The 20,368-nt window shown below is 38.7% G+C and overlaps 2 protein-coding genes across 4 annotated transcripts; one reads left to right on the top strand and one right to left on the bottom strand.

The window, feature by feature from the left end:
• Positions 1–47: 47 nt before the first annotated feature.
• Positions 48–12,712, top strand: sec23ip (SEC23 interacting protein). Its single transcript, XM_086165657.1, has 18 exons — positions 48–225; positions 1,053–1,567; positions 1,669–1,876; positions 2,600–2,793; positions 3,561–3,650; positions 3,731–3,851; positions 4,173–4,262; positions 4,721–4,862; positions 5,481–5,689; positions 6,395–6,483; positions 6,662–6,823; positions 7,594–7,689; positions 7,775–7,939; positions 8,714–8,869; positions 9,515–9,617; positions 10,954–11,136; positions 11,218–11,380; positions 12,324–12,712. The coding sequence occupies exons 1-18, from the start codon at positions 93–95 to the stop codon at positions 12,403–12,405; spliced, it is 2,901 nt and encodes a 966-aa protein (XP_086021783.1). The 5' UTR covers positions 48–92; the 3' UTR covers positions 12,406–12,712.
• csgalnact2 (chondroitin sulfate N-acetylgalactosaminyltransferase 2) lies at positions 12,653–20,214 on the bottom strand. 3 transcript variants are annotated; one of them, XM_086165681.1, is made up of 8 exons: positions 20,068–20,214; positions 17,444–18,284; positions 16,566–16,782; positions 16,304–16,405; positions 16,038–16,216; positions 15,820–15,914; positions 14,757–14,838; positions 12,653–14,686 (listed from the first exon to the last, which is right to left on the bottom strand). In XM_086165681.1, exons 2-8 carry the CDS (start codon positions 18,093–18,095, stop codon positions 14,394–14,396), a joined length of 1,620 nt encoding a protein of 539 aa, XP_086021807.1. In that variant the 5' UTR covers positions 18,096–18,284; positions 20,068–20,214; the 3' UTR covers positions 12,653–14,393. The 3 variants fall into 3 exon arrangements, with proteins under 3 accessions (XP_086021807.1, XP_086021817.1, XP_086021827.1); XM_086165691.1 differs by having other exon boundaries at positions 20,064–20,213; XM_086165701.1 differs by having other exon boundaries at positions 12,653–14,683; positions 20,068–20,213.
• Positions 20,215–20,368: the final 154 nt, after the last annotated feature.

The following is a 20,368-nucleotide window of genomic DNA, read 5'->3' as shown; positions in this document are numbered from 1 at the left end:
ATCTGCAATATCTGCGACTCTGAGAAAAAAAGAAATCTCGAGAGTTGAGTTCTACCTCCTCCGGTAGTGGCTACGTGTAATTTCATGGTAAAATGGCAGATAGGAAAAACAATAATGCACCCAACACTAGTGCTAATTTGCTGTTCAGTGGTGCTCCGGAGTTTAACTTCAATCTACCTTTCATGCCAGTGAGTCAGGCCTCTGGCCCGGCGGTGTTGTCAGGAGGTGAGACAAATTACTTGCGGGTAACATAGCTTAACATTAGCCACGTCGCTATCAGACGAGCTAGCTAACTCAATTAGCCTGCTCCTTTGGGGGATGAGTCTTGTTCTAGTGAAAAGGACCACAGTAAAAACAATCTGTAGTTACGGCTGGCCTTTTTTTCAAATGACAGTTTAGCCTTGAATTTGTACCAGTTTGTCTGGCTCAGACTGCAGTCAGAAATGCAATCTGAGGTGACAACGGTCTCAAATGAATTGCTCATTCGTATGGCTTCACAGGGCAGCAGTAAAACAGAAAGTGACCAACACGGCCACAAAAAAACTGGATAGTGCTCCTGATATCTACTCAAATGTCATTTACATTTGCAAGGGATATAAATATTTTACTTATACTCAAGTAAAGTCCATGCATCCTCCTGCGTGTCTGTGAAGTCTTAGTGGGATGGTGAAAATGGGGACTTATGATATCTGTGATATCAAAAAGTGGAACGTGGGCTGTGGAAAGGAAAACTGATATCATTAAGTAAAAATTTGAATTCTGTGTGATATCATTTAAAACAGACACTAGAACATAATAGACATGTGGCACCAATGATGTGATAATACATTGCCTTCAGTGCATCCTTGGTCTGAGCTGTATGTTTTATTCCACCCAACTTTATTTACTTTTCTTAAGAAAATGCTATACTTTCACGAAATCAGCATTTGCAGACATTTTCAGAAGTATTAAATTACTGCAATTTATTTGTTCATTGTTCATTAACTTATTTATATGCTTTGTGTTGTACCTAGTCACATGCTTTCCCAATAATACCTTTTACTGCTCATTAGATGATTCCACTGATGTTGGAGAGGAGGACAGCTTTTTAGGTCAGACCTCTGGACAAACACCAGCTCCATCAACCTTCAACTACTTCTCCAACCCTGTAACGACGAGTGACCCGTTTGCAACCATTGGGCAGCCACAATGTCCACCCCTGACACCATCAACAGTTACTATGACAGCTGGCCCGGTTTCAGTTCCAAGCAGCATCAGCATGGCTCCACAACCACCCCCAGCCTCTCAAATGAACCCTGTACCACCAGCATTTGGGAGTTCAACCTTTTTGAGCCCCATGGGGTGTCACACTCCTACCCCCAGCACAATGACTCCACCACCACTTACCCAGATGCAGCCACAGACTCATAACCCATACCGACACACCCCAACTAGTAGCAAAGCAAGTCCTTATATTCCAGCGCCTGAGCTCCAACCGCCGACCCAATCATACATACCACAGCAGAACCCCCATTCTCTTGGCTCTGCTTCACAAAGCCTCCTACTGTCAGGACCCACATTCACAAAGGTATGTGCAAGCTCTTTAGTGACTGATTAAGTTGCCTCCTATCTAATTTACTGAAGTTGATCTAATGAAAAAGTGGTTTGTTCTCTATTCTTCTCTTGCAGCCACCTCCTACTCATATTCAGGCTCCTTCTCCTTCAGCCTCTGTTGCTGGAGCAGTAGTCCCTGCTGGACCAATGATGGCGTACAACTACAACATTTATGAGCCTGTTCAGCCCCACTGGTTCTATTGCAAGCTAGTAGAATCAAAAAGTGTTTGGCTCCCTTTCAGCATCATTGACTCCATTCAGCTTGAGGAGACATATAATTCAGGTATTACAAGACTTTCAAGGCTGGGCAACATGGGAAATATGTGTTTCTTGATATACTTTTCAATATCTGCTTAATATTAGAGATCCCTTTAGATACAAAACAGAAGCATGTTAGTGCCCGGTCATAATGATGTTTACAATAATTGTTAAACAAAAGACTTCCAAGAAACATCACAGATCAGACCTCTAAAATATATTTTAAAAGGAGAAAAATTAAGGAATCCATTCTTTTTTCCTATTCTTCTCTGAACATTTTCTATTACACGCTTAACGAGATGTTGCTAATTTTGGGGCATTCTTTTAATTCGAAAGTTTTTGATGAATCATTTCAGATTTTTAACCCTATTTCTTGATGACTCATCTGTAAGATCTTAATTTTTAAGTCATGGTTTTGATTCATTACATTTTAAAGATAATGCATTTGCAATTTAGTCATGAAATTCCAACTTGGGGAACACTTTTTCCAAAAAAAAGTAATAAATTAGTACATCGTAGTTTTTTTGTTTTTTTTTTTGAGTGAGAATGGCCATAGCTTGGATGCCAATCATAAAACGTACCATAATTTTTGGCATTGAAAGATCCATGTTGACTTGTGACAGATGATATTTTATATATTGACAAGCTATCCAGCCATATGCTTTCTATGCTTTTCCATACCTGGGTACGGGTATCTGGCTATCATCATCTGATATACATTTCTGTTTTCCCCCTTTTAATTGTCCAGTTCAGCCAGACCCAGAAAATGTGATTGTACGTACAGATGGAGGGCGATACGACGTGCAGCTCTATGACCGCATGCGGTCTGCTGTTTACTGGGAAGAAGAGCCAACAGAGGTCCGGCGCTGCTCCTGGTTTTACAAAGGAGATACAGATAGCCGCTTTATCCCTTACTCTGAGGAGTTCAGCGACAAACTGGAGGTTTGCCTCAAAACTACCTTTAATCAGAAGCATTTTTTTTATTAATTGGAAAGCGAACTTGTAATATTTACTGATTATTGTGTCCTGTTGTGTACAAGTAGTGATGCACTACGATACAAATTGATGAGGTGTTACTTTGTAAATAAAGTTGAACTAGCTATTCCCAAGACTGGCCTGACACGGTTTTCCTATTGTGTCATGAGATGTATCGATGTCTGAGTTAAAATGCCCGTCATTTACAGCCAGATAGTCATGAGATTTCTATTGACGGTTTTCAGCCTATAATAGACCGATTGAAAAGTTTTTGTTTTTATATTGAATGAAATTAAACTTTATACATTGATATTTTATGCGTGATATTATATTTGCCTTATATGCATTAATTCACTGCAAGAGGTAAATATTATTCTTTATTTCAGCATTAAATTCTATTGCCAGACCTATTTTTATTTTAAACTTTAACAATATCTGACGTTAAATTGATACCAGTGCTGCTGGTTGTTCCATACTATTCAACAGCACTTGCTTTTATCGTGGATGACAACATGCAACATGTAATGCCTATCAAATATAACATGATACATCAACACATTAATTGTTGTACTGCCAGATATATTTATCGGGTCCAAACCCTGTATTGCTCGGTCTCTACTATCGTCAGTCTCTGTTGTAAATTAGTTTTTTAAGCATACTTTAATTGTGGCTAGAGTGGTTCTCAACACAAATTACAAATGTAAATGACATTTTTTTGTGTCTCTAATCTCCAGGCTGAATACAAGAAAGCTGTGTCTACCAACCAGTGGCATCGTAGACTGGAGTTCCCATCTGGAGAGACTATTGTCATGCACAACCCAAAGGTAAAGGAGGCAGATTTGTGTGAAGTTGTGGCCACTGATGAGTCCTGCTCCTATGTATCACTACTCTGAATGTCCTACAGGTGATTGTGCAATTCCAGCCCTCCTCCATGCCAGATGAGTGGGGAACAACTCAGGATGGGCAGACCAGACCCAGAGTGGTTAAAAGGGGGATTGATGATGACCATGATGAAGTGCCTGATGGTAGTCTTGTGTCTCTTTATATACAGATTTAATTAAACTGTAGGCACATAGAAATTTCAGAGCCTATATGTTTTACTACCCCCATGATACTTGGAGGTATACTTAGCTTATCAATGCAAAGTCATGGATGAAAAAAAAAAAAAAGACAGTGCCAGTCATCATTAATCTATGCTGTGAGGAGAAAAAAGTGTTAGTGTGCAAATGTAGTGTAGTTATATTTTAACACAGTTAAGTGATTGTATGCACTGCCCAGGAAAGGTATTAACTGACCATGAAGATTAGGGCTTGAGCTACATTTTCTAGTATTGGCTCCTTTTTCAGGTGAACTCCCAAAGGTTGATCATCTCGTGTTCATGGTTCATGGCATCGGCCCCGTCTGTGATCTGAGGTTTAGAAGCATGGTGGAGTGTGGTGAGTGCTAATATTAGGGTGAGGCTTACTGGTGGGAAAAGTATATCATAATACTGATAAGCATGTTTTCAATATTGATTATATTTAATCACATCTTCCTTGTTCTTGAAAATCTCGTCATACATGCAGTACATATTTTCACACGAGAGGATTAGAACTTATATCATACACACATACTTTCTGTATATAGCTTTTCTGATTTGTCATTCTCTTGTTAGTGGTGAACAACTACATTTCTTGTTAAATGGTGAACAATTAAATTTCAAGTTTCAGGTAGTGATTTTTATCTTGCTTATTTTTGAATGTGACTAATTGCCATTTTTTGCCAGTAAAATTAAGCCTTTCAATTTCCAGTATTAGAAAAATCAAGGACACATTATCACATAAGATATGTAGGATATAAGGACATACTAAAATCCCCTGTCATTGTGTATTTCACTTGATCATTGTTCTTCCAGTTGATGACTTCCGCAGTGTGTCACTGAAGCTGCTGCAGAGCCACTTTAAGAAATCTCTGGATGAGTATGCCATCAGCCGGGTAGAGTTTCTCCCTGTTCAGTGGCACAGAGCTTTACATGGGGATGCAACAGGGGTTGACAGGTGAGGAGGCCTGGAAGTTTTGAAATAAGTTTCCTGGAAAGACCTACTTAAATTATAAACAGTCATTTGTTAAGCTAAAAAAGGAGATATGTGTATATATTTGGATGTATATATATTAATACATATGTATATACAGTATATATAGTAAGAGTTCTGAGGTAAGAAATTACCTGGTATATGAGAATCTGTTAGATATTTCCCCCCAAGTAATGAAACGTTATCTTGAAATGAGCAAGGAATTAGTTAATGCTTAAAAGGTCATTTGATTATTTTAAATGTTACATGTGAAGGTTGAATCAATGATGCTCTATAAGATTTCATGAGGGAAATATCCTTGATGAATAAGCTATCACATTTCCCCTTCTTAATCAGGGGTCTCTCTTTAGTTTTTGCTGTTGTTTGTGTGCATGGCATGACTTTCCATGCTTGATCTATAGTGATATCTAAAAACTAGCTTCTGAATATCATGTTATCATAATCCACTCTCATATTGGCTGATATTTAGTGCAGTGGCAGTGTATCTTGCATTAGGTGGAGTCAGAGGCACAGACCAAGAACGGTGTATAAGAGAGAAGTCTCAACTGATCAGCTGACCTTTAAAATTTATTTCTTTTCTAGGCGGATAAAGAAAATCACTTTGCCCAGCACTGGACGTTTACGTCACTTTACAAATGAGACGTTGTTGGATGTACTGTTCTACAACAGTCCCACTTACTGCCAGACCATCATGGACACAGTTGCCCTGGAGATTAACCGACTTCAGGCCCTGTTCATGAAGAGGAACCCAGATTACAGGGGAAGCGTATCAGTGGCTGGACACAGTTTAGGTAAAGATATAAACCTCGCAGATATTTGAAATTAAAATATATAAAGATATAGCAAAAATGAAGACCGTATAAACAGCAGAGTGGCATATTGTGAAGATATCCTTTTAAAATGCTTATTTTCCTAGAAGTTGTGGAGATAATAGAAGCTCCTGTTGTAATTTTTCTCCTCGTCCTTGAGTTAGGCCTGTCAAATAATTACAATATTACCTAATTCAAGATTCAAAGTGTTTATTGTCATATGTACAGTGTGGAAATGTGTTTCCCTGTGTAAGGCAGTAACTGGAAAAGGCATAAAACAGTTTTGCTCATCTCAATAAATCCAATTTACAGTACTACCCTCCCATTAGGAAAAAAAAAATTAATAAATACCTTGGTCTGTGTGGAATAGGTGATATTTCCCTTGTTTTCATATATTTATACCCCAAGGCAAAAACATCCTCTTTGATAGTATCATAATTGATCTGGAACATAAATAGTAGTTCAGGGGAATTGATGAAAGGCCAAATCCTTCCCTATTACTTGAGTCCCTTTAGTGAACATGCTTATGCCTTGGTGGTTGTACAGTATGTAGGCTGCAGGTCTGGTAGACCTCCCAAAAAGGGGCATTCGGACTAATATAATGCATTAGAATTGTTTTCAAGACAATATATTGACCAATCCAGATTCATTTAATCACAAGATGTCTGGTTTTCATTTGAATTGCAGGTTCCCTTATTCTGTTTGACCTACTTTCCAATCAGAAGACTGCAACTGCTATGCCCTCAGTGCCCACAACCAACGGAGACACTAAACAGGTACTTTAACTTGATCTCATAATTCCCTAACAACATACAGTTAGTGGTTGTAAAGTAAGCTTTGTAGCTTTTCAAAATATTTTTCTGAGCCTGGATAAAATGTTCAGCTTTGAGGAGTTTAATGATGTATATGAATAATGATGTGATTGATAATGTTAGTTTGTGTCTTTCGAATCAGGTGACTGCCCCGGTCACTCAGGCTGTGAGCCCTGCAGCAGTGGATGTGGAGCCTAAAGAAGATAGGGAGGAGTTTGAGGATCTTTCTGCCATGCTGGAACATCTGGGCTTGTCTGAGTACAAGAGCACTTTTGACCAGGAAAAGATTGACATTGAATCTTTTGTAAGACTTATAACAAACACTTCTTTTATTAAGTTAGACTTACTATAAAATGGCAAGACCTGGGGTGTATGGCATCAATAGACAAAAAATACTGAAAAATCATGAAGTTGAATTGTATGAAAACTGGTTGCATCTTTAAGTAATATTTATGCTGATGTTTTTCATTTCCAAAAAGGAAAGGAGTAATTGTTAGATGAAATGCATACAGTTGATTTTGATTTTTTTACATCCTCATTAAGTCAGCTGAAGTATTAACTTGCCATAAAAAGTCTTTATGGCAACATGTACTATACAGATCACTGCAAAAGTCTTTCAACTTAGTTTTATGAATATTTGCCAACAAAATGTCATTGAAGACTTTCACAATTCTTTAAAACACTGATCTGATTACTGTTTTTACTTCATACTAGCAAATTGTAGAACCTCACTCACTGAATGAACCTTATTCGTACACAGAACTCATCTTAGCCTGTGAAAACACATTTAGTTCTTTCCTCCAATTCTTCATTCTAATAACATTATTTCATCAAAACTAAATCGTATTATTTACAAAAGCCTAATAGGCATAAGGATTTAGTAGACGCCCTTCTTTGGCAACTGTAAAATAATGACCAAAGAATGTTATTTTTCTAAGTATTTGTTGCGTGAACAGATATCAACAGCACCTGATTTTTGAAAATTGAAGCTAATTTGAAGTTGTTTTATTATTCCTCATTATATGCGCCTACCAGCGGTATTTAACTATTTCTTTCTTTCTCGTGTTCCTTTAGCTGATGTGCACCATTGAGGATTTAAAGGAAATGGGAATCCCACTGGGGCCGAGGAAGAAGATTGCAAAGTTTGTCAAAGAGAGGGTGAATAAGCCGGTGGGTTTGTCAGCATTTATTTCAACCTTGAGTGAGTTTTTTAGGATGGGTTTGAGGACTAACAATCTAAGTTGTTTGTACACAGGCTCCACCTCAGGGTAGGAAAGCAGAGGTCCAGGTCAGCCAGGTTGTGGCGCTTCCTCAAGCAGCTGAAACAGTCCCACAGTCCTCTGAAAGGAAGCTTCCAGTTGGCAACACTGTCTCGTCAATCCATGTTGACTATGATTATTTTGAAGTTGGCACTGGACAGGTATGTGTGATTATGCTGACAGATAATTAGGCATGCGTAGCTGTGGTGAGCTGTCATAGATTTTTTTCTGTGTGGAGTTTGCATTTTCTCCCCTTGTCAGGGGAGATAAGTGCACATAAATCTATACACATAATTACTACATGTGATTATATTCATGTACTTGTAAATACACATGTATATACACTACATATATTTTTACAGACCTTCAACTTTATTTTATTTCTTCTGATCTTTGTTGTTTTTCTATTTTTTTTATTTTATTTTATTCTATTTTTCACTATTCTTTCTTTTTACATAAAGTTCTATTATGATTTTTTTTCACTTTATTACGTGGGCAGGAGCTGCTTTCAACAAAAAATTAATTCCCCTTTAGGGATCAATAAAGAATTCAGATTCTGATTGTCTGCGTGGATTTCCGCCGGGTTTGTTCCCATAGCCCCCAAATTCCAAAACATGCAGAAGGTTAAATGGAACACATTGAAATAATTGCCCAGATGTGTGAATGAGGGAGTGAATGAATGGTTGTTTGTCTATATGTGGCACTGTGATTGACTGGTGACCTGTCCAGGATGTACCCTCGCCCAATGATAGCCGGGATCGGCTCCAGCCTCCCCCCGACCCTCACTGCAGGATAAGCATTAGATGATGGATGGATGTAAAAGGTGCCTCTCAATGTTGGGTTATTCATTTTCTTCCCTTCTTGACAACAACTAGCTCAAAGACAAGTCTGGTTTTGAAGATAAAATCTCCCACATGAATGTTCTACTGTTCTAGGTATCAGTGGTCTACCATATGTTAGACTTCGAGCCGGCGAATTTCTTTGCCCTGGGGTCTCCAATTGGCATGTTTTTGACTGTTCGAGGCCTGGAGAAGATCGAAGAGACATATCAGCTGCCAACATGCAAAGGATTCTTCAATATTTACCATCCGGTATTTATGTCTTACAACTTGTCTGACACAAAGGTTTAATGAGAATTAAAATGATATTGGTCAAAATCTGTTATTGTTTGACCCACTGAAATCTTGCTGATTTTATTAGAGCACGACTTCATATAATTCCTCAACAGATATCATGCTGTTTGTTTATTGTGATTGTGAAAAACTTAACTATCTCATTGGGGAATTTGTGTGGTCACTGATGTTTCATTTATGACACCTACATCATCTGCACATCTTGTGCACCCACTAATCTGGCTAATCAATATAATTATTCAAATAATGTCAGGGACAAAACACTTCTTGTTGGAATATTTGAAATCAGATCAATTGTTGTGCAGCAGACCCTGGGTTGACACTTGTAATTACACCTGCTGTTTTGATCATGTGACACAATTTAAGGTGCTCTTGAAACCACTTAACGGGAACGCTTTGTGAACAAAGGAGGACACAGAGAAAGCTACATTAACTCTTGATATATATAAGTGGAAACATGATGGATTTATTCAATATAAACTGATCTCCCTTTACTAGAATCTTTTTATTCCTTACATTAAATTTCACTGATGGGTTCTCAGATTTTTGGAAATCCAACTTGAGATTTGTCACTTGTATATTTAACAATCTTTTTTTTTTCAGTTGGACCCGGTGGCGTACAGGATTGAGCCAATGATCCTCCAGGATTTGGAGCTGAAGCCTGTGTTGATTCCACATCACAAAGGGAGGAAACGTCTCCATCTCGGTAAGATGATGCACCCCACTTCCCCCCACATTGCAATGATCATCAAAGTCAATCCCTTTGATGTTTTCTTTGGAGTTGTAAAGTATTGATATTGATTCATTCATTTGTTTTCTACCCTTAAAGATAGGTCAATTTCACTGAAAATAGGTCAGAAAAATCTAACAATTTTATACTGAAGTGACAAAAAAAATGGCGTACAGTCACTTGACCAATGGTATCAATAATAATCTGAAATAAACTGCCCCAAGTTTTTTGTTATGTAAACATTTTTATCAATTGCTAAATATTTACATGATTTATTTAACAGTGATGATGTTATGTCTGTATAATTTTAATGCTTATGAACACCTTAACCAAGCATTTATCCCAATCCCATACTTCAAATTGGATAGAATAGTAGATAAAGATGGCAACAGACTGAAGAAAGCTTTTTTGGAGGCCTCTCAAACAACATTGTTGTTGTTAAGTGTTGGGAGTGTTTTGGCCTCTGGCCTCTCTTATGGGTGGGGTGCTTTAATTTGTGTTTCAGCCAAATACAAAGAAGTTAGTCTTTGTGACATTTCGGTGGTGCAGTATAGAAATCAGAGTGAAAAAAAACAAAATATTCTGAAAAGGCTTCTGTTTTCTTTTCCATCATTTTCACAATCAATAACACTGACAAATGTCACGGCAGGGGTGCTGTTGATCAAATTAATATTCAAAACATTGATGGAACAAAACGTCAAATCTTTTTGTGGCAACTGATTGAGGAGGCTTCTTCAATTCCCTTATTGTTTTGGAACTGAAGAAGCCTTGTGGATGCGTGATGAAACATCTTCAAGACTAAGTCCAGTTGCCAGGTTAAGATTTGATGATTGACCGAGTCTTACTTACACAATGGACAAGAGTATTTAGACGAATTGATATATTTATTCTAAAGAGGACATTGTATTTTTGTTGTTTTTTTTATAACGGACAGGTCTTATTTTTTTATATTCACCATTGCAAGAAGAAAATGTCTTTTATCTGATTCATCAGTCCAATTATCCTTGATGGATGGCTGCAGCTATTTTAATGACTCAAGTTAGTTCAGCATTTCCATTGAGAGAAACATAATTTGTCTTATCATATGAACATGATTGCTCTGAAAATTGGCTTGTGGGTAACCTGAGTAAAACAGGCTGAAACTTAACTAGCTTCAGCAAAGGGGGAAAGGTAACTTGAACCTGAATGTCAGAGGATGGTCTTTTAGATGTGATTTCTTACATGACTTGAGGTAAATTTGCTGTTTGATCACTTGTCTGTTGATAAGTAGCCTTTCAGTCCAAATAGATTTACCAGTATATGGCTGTTTCAGAGCTGAAGGAGTCCCTCTCCAGGATGGGCTCGGACCTGAAACAGGGTTTCATCAGCTCGTTGAGGAGTGCTTGGCAGACACTCAATGACTTTGCTCGAGCCCACACCTCCTCTGCTCAGCTCCAGGCAGAGCTGGCCATAGTGGCAAATCAAATCGAAGAGCAGGAGAAGCAAGTGCGGGAGGGTGAGCTACCTTCAAAAGCAGCTGTCTGTTTGGTCAGACATATGCATTTTGTGACACTGACTGAGTTGTTCTTGATCACAGAGCATAAAATCTCAGAGAGTCCTGAGCCCCAAAAGGAAGAAGAGCCTCAGGTAAAAATTGGGATGCTGAATGGAGGTAATCGAATAGACTATGTCCTGCAGGAGAAGCCCATTGAGAGCTTCAACGAGTACCTGTTTGCCCTCCAGAGTCACCTCTGCTACTGGTACGCAGCACCTTTTCATTCTGTTGGTTTACAACTCTGCAATTTTCTTTGCTGCTGTGTTTCCATAAAGACAATAAGACTCACACAATCGATTACCAGTAATAGTTATCTTCCCTCTCCCTTCAGCGAAACTGATTAATAACTGATACACTGAGGTGCCAGTAATAGGATTTTAAAGGCAGTTCGGCATTCTTAAAGTTTTCTTCTACATCTTGTTCAATTTTGAAAATATTTCTCCACCGTGAGCTACCATCTCTGTCCTCTGAGCTCAACATAGCACCTCTTCAATGAATGATCACACCTTCCTTATCTGGCTAACAGCCTTATTCTTACAGATTAAGTTTATATTTAGAGCAACTGAATGTACATTCAATCCAAAGACTCAGTAAACAGACATTCAAAAAGAATAACCCACTGGTGAGAAGTCATGTCTGAAAAGCAGGGGAACTGGTATGCAAATGTAATGTTAAGTACTGCAAGTGCACTTTGGTATAACAGAATCTTAACACAAAAAGCTAAACTGTTTTAAGACAACACCCTGGCTTAGGTTCTTTCAGTTTCTGTCACCAATGAGTCACAATTTCCTGACACATTTTTCAAAAATGATGTCTCCTGTCTGACTGTGAAATGGCATTTATTAGTTAACTGGGTGAAAATGTACTTTTTTCCATGGTTCCACTTCTTGTCTCAGCTGCCCATTCTTGAAATATAGTAGCACTTGTAGCTGTTTTATAAAAGCAGATAAGTGAAGGGATTCATGTGTCAAACAGTTCGCCAGGGTTAAAGTGTTAGACAAAACCCACACTATGTTCGCAGCACATTTGAGAGAGGAGCGCAAGGAGGAAGAGCTACTGTTTTGTTTTGGTTTTAAGTTATATAATCCAGAATCAGTCATTTCACTGTGAAGCCCCAAGTTCCAACTAACATGCTTGTTGCTTTGCAGGCAGTCCGAGGACACAGCTTTGCTTATTCTCAAAGAGATCTACAAGACAATGGGCATCCATCCAGAAAACATAATACATTAATACGAGCACACCTATGGTTCACTTCATGTCAGTTTTCCTGAATTTTGGTTATGCCTTTCTTATTTTCCATGTGGTATCTTGTATACTGATAAATGATACTGTATAATGCCATTTGTCTTAAATTAAGAGAAAATATGAATGCACGTGTAGATGAGAAGATTTTTATAGTAAAAATTACAGAACAGGGGAAGTTTACTTGAAGTTATGACTATCAAATTAAATTTTAACAGAAATGTGACTGCAAGGATTTATGAAGCTTTCTGTGAGTTTATTTCATGGACAAAATAAAATCATTTCATCAAAAGTTCTCGGTTTCTGAATTGTGCACTGCATTGACCACTTTGAGAAAGATGTTTTGTTGTAACAGAGTTATGGGACAAACCATGAACTGTTAAGTAATTGCAAAAAAAGCAATAGAAGAAATTACAGTGCATTTGAGATGAAGCTGAGATTGAAAAATAAAAAACCTGTGTGCCAGTTTGCCAGCCCGATATTAACATTTCACCTCTAACTTTAGCTGGAATGTCTTTCAAACAGCCCAAAGGCATGGTCCACTGACAGGTAGGGGGAAACATGGATCCTTAGAAAGGTATTTACAAGAGTGGCTGTAACATTCAATCCAAGTCTAGTCTTAGTGCTGTCACTGGGCCACACTAGGCATTTATATATAGATTTTTAAAAACTCCCAACAGTAGTTATGGTTGGTGCTGACATAACGCTGTATGTTGTAAGCAGGTCTTCAATCCTGGCTCGAACTTTTTCACCCAACCTGTTTTTTTTTTTTAAATACCTACTGCCACATTAAAACACAACAAAAGTCCCTTTTTTAAATCACTGCTTTTACAGTCTGAAGTAACTACAAATAGAACATTATGGCTCCACCCACACCTAATGTCTGGTTATTTTGAGGCAGTGGGAATGCACAGCAATTAAGTAGAATGCTGGTAAAATTAGTTGTATTTGAAATGATTGTTTCTAATAAATTAAGAATTGAACCTTTAATATTTTAACAGGTGGTTGTATTAGATGTGATGCTCTTTTTTACTTGTTACCACATTCAGCAGTGTGTGAAAATTCAACTGACCAATATCGGATTTTTTCTATATATTATATTTAGTCAACTTTCAAATTGTTTTTCTCATATAACCAAAATAATTTTTCAAAATCCTTGAAAAAAACATAATAATGATCTGATAGCTCCCAACTGTTCAAGTCCACAAGACATTTCCTTAAAACAAGCATGGAAGAATCAGAATTGAGATTTTGTTAAGAATTCTCGAGGTTTTACCTGAAATTATCAAAAAAAAATTGACCTGATAAATAGAATTTACCTGAAAATTAGCTATAATTTACCTGATAATCTGTGACATTGTCTGAACGTTAGTCAGCCATTACAAGAAAATAACCCGGAAATTGGTGGATTATTTAAACATGTTATCACTGACATATTTGAAGGTTAGATGAGTGATGGTGTGCCTATACAGGAGCCTTTAAATACAACCAATGAATCTACTCATCATGCTGGTGACAAACGCATTCATTGTGACTTCCTGTACTTGAGCAGATAGAGCGATGTGTACTGATAATGGCATACGAGCTTTAGAAAGGTGATATTTACTCCCCCACTCTTTACATTGCCCAGCTAAGTGTGACACCGGTGAATGATCCCAAGATCTCTTACGCTGTTGGAAACCAGCAGGTTGGCCTCGCTTGATTTTATGACCGCATGCTTGCTTGATTGAATTGGCATATAAAGTACAAAATTCCAGCCGATCACCCAGCAGCTTGGATTCGACTGCTGCGGCTCTGCAGTCGGAGCTGTTCCGTATTATGCCCTTTCACATTGATCAGTCTGGTTTGTACATTCGTTTGTCTATAGCTATGCGGTGAAATGCAGAGGGGACTGTAGAGGATCTGTTTGTGGTGTGGTGGTAGAGTGGCCACCCCAGTCTTAATGCTAGAATGGTATTGGGTATGCAGAGAGCAGCTCAGTCCTCAGCCTTGCTCTGAGTCTTGAAGGCCTGCTTACGTAGGTGGGCCTCAATCTCCTCGCGGAACACAAGCATGCCAAGGTGAGAGTGCGAGGCCTCGTTCATGGCTTTGGACTGGATGCACATGCGGTACTGCTCCGGTGTCAGCTCATCGGCACACTGCTTCTCGTGCCACAGGTGGAACAGACCTGACACCGGCGTTCGGATCACTATTAGATCACTCCGGAGGTACTTCCTATAGAGATGGACATCTTCCACGCCCCAGCCTTTCACATCCAGATCAAAACCTCCTAGACGAGACATAAATCCTTGTTAATATTCAGTGAAAAAGAGCAACTGATAACTGCACCGCTCACTTACCAATGTCCAGAAAATCTGACCGGTACTGACATGTCATTCCAAAGCCAAAGTCCCTCCAGAACCCAGCATCCTTTTTGTGAATCTATTTCAAACCAGATAATCAATGACCAATTCTGAGTTACATGTTGGTTTGTTCATGTAGAGAGCGAGCGTAACAATAATCCTAAACTCTTTGCCATTCTGCTCAAGTATGGATTACAACATAAAAGACACACAATCCAAATGTCTCCGTAACAAGGCTTCAATTCTACTTCTATTAAAAATAAAAGCTAAAAATATGAAAAAAAAAAAAATGGAGCCAATGTAAATAATCCGGCCTCAAAGAAGGGCAATTTACCAGGTCAAGGTAAATTGATACAGACTTCTTAGAGCTTTTTTTGTTGAAAATTAATGATCCCCTCTGAATCGTCTATATTTTTGTGACATAAAGCATCGTCTCATTTTCATATAACTCCTAAAAGTAGATGAAGCAATGGCCTTGAATTGCCTCCATTGTATAAACTCTGTCTGACTGTGGTTTTGATGGTGTCCAAACCTAAGTGGTCTTGTAAACTTTTCCAGTTTTCCAAGTCTTTTTCTGAGGTCCTTAGACAACTCCTTTGTTCAAGCCATGATATACATCCACCGGTGTGTTGCCTGTGTGACTAGGTTTTGCTTGATCCCTGTTCTTTAAATAAAAGTTGGTTTCCCATTCGCAGCTGATTGTCATTCCACTGACTGAACGACAGACTGTGATTTCCTCTTTGAGTTACATGATAATCATCAGATTTCACTTACATTTGTCCCAAATCTGTTATTAGATTCTTTGCTTCAATAAATACATGACCACATTCATATACTTTTTTCACATTTGATTAATGTGATTTTCTTTATCTTACTCTAAAGCCTGTTTGGAAATCAGATGATGTTTTAATTCACATTCATAAAAAAATACAGAAAATGTTAAAGGGTTTCCATTTCTATAACTTTTGAAGATGAAGAAATTGGATTTATATTTAATGTAGGAAAAAACATGCCAAACTTGAACAATGTGTTTGTTGGTCTTAAAATTGGCTCTGTTTACCAGCTGCAGGTCGATGGGTGGAGCCAGCTCCAAATTTCCGTAGACAATGGCTGGGTTGTACAGACTGAACACCACTGGGTAGAAGACTTTCTTATCTAAAACACAGAATAAATACAATTGATAACAGGTGCTCAATCTAACTGAAATGAAGTAATGAGATGCACTGACTTGAAAACAGTGAATCTCAATTTCTAAATCTGAAAAAATGTATAACATACTCGGGGCAGCGTGGAGACGACACGTATCGAGGAAGTCCAGAGTGAAATGGATGTCAACATCACAAAAAAACATGAGGACATCGCCTTTCTTCCAAGCGTGTGCGCCAATGTCTAGCCCCCGACCCCGGGAAAACTCCTCGTCCACTGGGATCAAGGTGTAGTTTGAGAAGCTCTCCTCCCTGAGAAGTAGTGCACAACCTCATGACACATTACCCACAAAAGTAGCACAAGTCCATCAAAAGCTGCTCCTGGACGTAAGAACTAACCTTGACATTCTTTCAAGAGATGACTTCACCTCTAGCAGGTTCTCCTGCCCAAAGTAAACCACTGTGAGGTGAACTCGCCGGTCCTGCTGTATGCACACCTCCCTAAACATTCAGTACATTTTTAATTTTCGCACGCACACACACACAAACACTGAGGCTGCACCTTATAGCAAAATAAAGGTGCAAACCCGATCAACCTGTTCATTTAAGAGCACAATAAAGGTGGACAGGCTGGGGCTTGCAGCACTTTGTTCATTCTCACCTGAAGTTTTGTAAAAACTGTGAGAAGGTCTCAACTCTGCCTGCCAGCGGCACAATGATGTTGATAAACATTCCTGATGTTTCTACGGACATGCTCCTGACCTTCATCAGTGGACCAAAAGGCCTAAAGAGTGTTACATGACGGAAGTTGCTAGAATCCTCTTTGGTGAAGAAAAGCTCATAAAGGGACCCCTTGTCTCGCTCTGTCCTGTAAAGTCCTGCCAGCATTAGACGATTGAGAATCACAAATTTGAGGGTGAAATTATAAGAACAGTTCAACACTCGAAATCCACACTCTGAACTGATACATGTAAAAACATGTTTTCCCTCTTTTATTGCTACATATCAGCATAACAAATAAACATACACAAGGTATATTGACATTCAGGTAAATCATTTTCATGTACTGATTATGTGAACAATTACATGCTTTAACTTTGATATTTCTCTTGTATATAAATGTCATTATTTGAATGTAGACAAAACAAAATGAGCTCTTGATTCCAGAGACAGTTTTAACCCTCTCCAGGCAGATGTTGCAGATTTGCGACAGCCAAATGCTACTTAGCTAATTACGCCACAACTTAATTTGAGCCTGAGAGGGTTAACATAATATTTGAAATTCATATTTTAGTGAATACTCCTGGGTTGACAGAAATGTACCTCTTGTTTGTACGAAATGGAAAAGTATTATCTCACACAGACTGCAGCTGCAACATTTAATTAATTTACAACTGTTCCAGACCTGATAACGGTTGAGGTTATATAATTGTTCAAATAATCCATACAATACTGAATGATGAAATTTAAGATTCATACCCCGAACTGTTCCAGCCTTAATTAAGGTGAATGTTTGTTACTTTGTTGAGGTGGTCCTACCTTCTGTAAAATGACTCTCAGTGTAGGTTTGCCTCTGCATTGGTACATCATCCTCGACGCCATCCTCCTCATCAGGGTTGTTGATAATATCCAGAGCTGCCTCAATGACTTCCACCAGCTCATCTCTGCGATCTTTTCGGACTGGTTTCTCTTCTGGGTGCCTGGTCAATCCCATCTCCAGCTGGTACACCTTGGATGAGGTGAAGCTCTCAAAGGGCACCAACGCATACTCACTGGGCAGGCGTGCTCCTGTGCTGACTTCAGCCTTGTCAATCTGAGAGTGCAGGTACTCCAGGAGATCCCCTGGCTCTTGGTCTTTAGTCTCAGCCAGGCCCTGCACCCCAGGGAGCTCCTTCTTGTCCTGCAACAGCTTCAGTTTTTCACTCATCTCCTGCAGCTCCTGCTTGAGCTGGGCAATCTGGCGCTTTAGGCTGGCAGCGCGGTTCAGGTGGCGCTCCTCCTGCTCCTGCAGCAAGGCCTGGTAGTACTCCTTTCCATAGGTCTCACCAGCTAGGCCAGGCAGGATCAGGCTAACATCTGCTGGAGGTGTGCACTCCAGAAGGTACGCAAACAGCAGCAGCACCAGTAGCAGGAATAGGCCCAGGAAGAGCCATCGGACTCGGCCCTGGAGTGACAACCCCCGCCTGGGCATCACGCTCACAAACAGGCTATAGCTCGCAAGCCTGCATTCCCTTTCCCTTCAGATCTCCTTTGATAGTCACCTTTTCACATTACTCACAACCTATTTCTGCATACCATCTTAAGACACTTGAATGGACCACCAGGAGAAAGTGTCCTGATTTTTGCTGAGAAGTCCTCAGTAAATCCATGTGATGATTACCTTGGAAGGGGTAGGGGTGAGGGGGACAACACAAAAATCAGCAAAGAGACCAAAATATATATTACTATGAATGGAGGGATATTGTGAGGATGATTAGATTTATAGCGCTTTTTCACGTGAATAGAGGGAATCATCGGGTTTGGACCTTCTTACACATTAAGACTAGGCACTACATTGCGTAACCATTTGCAGACAATAAATCAAACTATTTAATCGTCCAATATGTTAAAATTCTGTTCTTAAATGGAATGGACTTCATATCTTAAAAACAAAAAACAAAAAAAGAGCGAGTGCACAGCTTCTTCTCAGCAGCACAGGACAGTAGTCATTGGGCTCGAAATCCAGCAAGCTACTCATGATTCACTTCCGGTTAAATGGTTTGAATTTCAAATTAAAAGCACTACGTTCTGCAGACACTATACACCGACTTAAAAAATTGAAATAAAAGTTTAAGTTGTAGTTTTCTGTTCACAAAATGAATTGCCGTAAAAGTGAGAGGCAACATAAACAACACATTGTTTGAGATGAACTGACAATACTGAGGGGGCACTGATGTTTTTGATACCAGCCACCCAGAGAGGAGGATCTTTTAAAGCTGTGACAGAGACTTCAGCAAAGAGAAGAATTGGTAAACTTGCGAACAGTTTATTGGAAGTCTTTTTAAAAAAAATCAAACTTATAGGGGTGCTTATCTAAAACATATCATAACTCTCTTATAAAGGTCATTTAGAGATGCAGCTTTTCTATTTTGCAAAGCAAAAGTCTTTACGGGTGTAAATCTTTCACAAGACAGCTATAATGAAAACAGCGGGACTGAGTTTTGTGCAGTTCTGGCATTTCATTGCGCAACTCTGATTCTTGGATTGATTATCTGCAGCTTAAATCTAAAAACTGATTGGCGCTTCCTGTTTTTTTGTTTTTTTTTCTTAAGCAATTTTCAATATAATGTCCTTTTAGTTACCCACTGGAAATTATTAGGCTTAAAGGTCATTGCTCTACTCTATTATTACTTGTATGTCTTAAACCCAAATATAAATATATTTTTTTCATCAACTCTTCAGGTATGAACAGATAGGGGTTAAACCCTGCCTCAAGCCGTGTGAGAGCTAAGATGCATTCAAGCAAACATCACGACCCTGAGTGCAGGATAAATAATTGTACTGAATTGCATTGAGAAAGAATTAATGAATAAATGAATGCATTAACTCTAAGCATAACTTAAGATATTAGAAAGGGTATCCAATAACAAAATCACACTTTGATGGATCAAACTTTAATCAGAGGCCACCAGACATTCAAGTCATATTTTTCAACATATCTCTGTGAGACCTGATATGAACAAAACATCCCAATGTCATAAGAAATGCTAATTCAAAGACTTGTGTACTCTGGGTGGTATAATATAGTAAAAAATGGGCTCCCAAGAGTGACACCAAATATTACAATGTAAACTTTGTCTTTTAGTTGATACTAATGTCGTACAATGTTACATTGCCTCCGTTAATTTGAAAATGTGAAACATACAAGAAGGACTATTTAGAAACTCTTAACAGAACGACCTACTTACTCAAAATTTCGAGCAAGAGAAAAAGTGTCTAAGATGAAACACAAAAGCAGTTCTGTAATCAGGATTTGTGCATTTATTATGAAAAGTCGAAACCGGATATTAACATGACTCTTCAACTGGCTTAGCGATGATTGTCGCTTCGATAACGTTCTCGGGTTATTTTGGGTATGTACGCATTCTGTTACAGAGGTTTTAGGGTTTAATATACGTACTTACCCAATCCCGACGCCTTCCATCTTTACTTGTCCTTAAAAGAGCATGGTTCAATGAGAAACTAAGAGTGGTACCTAGCCTGTGTTGCAAAATGCCACGGAGCAAAGAGAGAACATTGGGTTACATTCTACTTCCGGTCAGAGCGAACCAATAAAATCTTTAGTGGCAAGTGTCGTCATCAAACACCTTCATGCTCCGTGTTCACAATAACATTCAAACACATTGGATTGACTGAATAATCAAGTTACTCGTATTATTTTCTTCAAAATTCTTTTTAAACCAACATATTTTAAGAATGAATAAC

Source organism: Fistularia commersonii, chromosome 2 (genome assembly GCF_037954325.1).
Source record: "Fistularia commersonii isolate RoL2024-O1a breed Wild chromosome 2, RoL_Fcom_v1.0, whole genome shotgun sequence".
In the NCBI taxonomy this organism is placed as follows: Eukaryota; Metazoa; Chordata; class Actinopteri; order Syngnathiformes; family Fistulariidae; genus Fistularia; species Fistularia commersonii.
Note: the sequence above shows the minus strand (reverse complement) of the source record. Positions and strands in the feature narration are given on the sequence as shown.

Excerpts from the sequence above, each read along its gene's own strand:
- sec23ip (XM_086165657.1), top strand. The coding sequence starts at position 93 with ATGGCAGATAGGAAAAACAATAATGCACCCAACACTAGTGCTAATTTG. Across the intron at positions 1,568-1,668 it reads CAGGACCCACATTCACAAAG|CCACCTCCTACTCATATTCA; the intron begins GTATGTGCAAGC and ends CTTCTCTTGCAG. Across the intron at positions 4,263-4,720 it reads TAGAAGCATGGTGGAGTGTG|TTGATGACTTCCGCAGTGTG; the intron begins GTGAGTGCTAAT and ends TTGTTCTTCCAG.
- csgalnact2 (XM_086165681.1), bottom strand. The coding sequence starts at position 18,095 with ATGCCCAGGCGGGGGTTGTCACTCCAGGGCCGAGTCCGATGGCTCTTC. Across the intron at positions 16,406-16,565 it reads CAGTTTTTACAAAACTTCAG|GGAGGTGTGCATACAGCAGG; the intron begins GTGAGAATGAAC and ends CTGAATGTTTAG. Across the intron at positions 15,915-16,037 it reads TCGTCTCCACGCTGCCCCGA|ATAAGAAAGTCTTCTACCCA; the intron begins GTATGTTATACA and ends TCTGTGTTTTAG.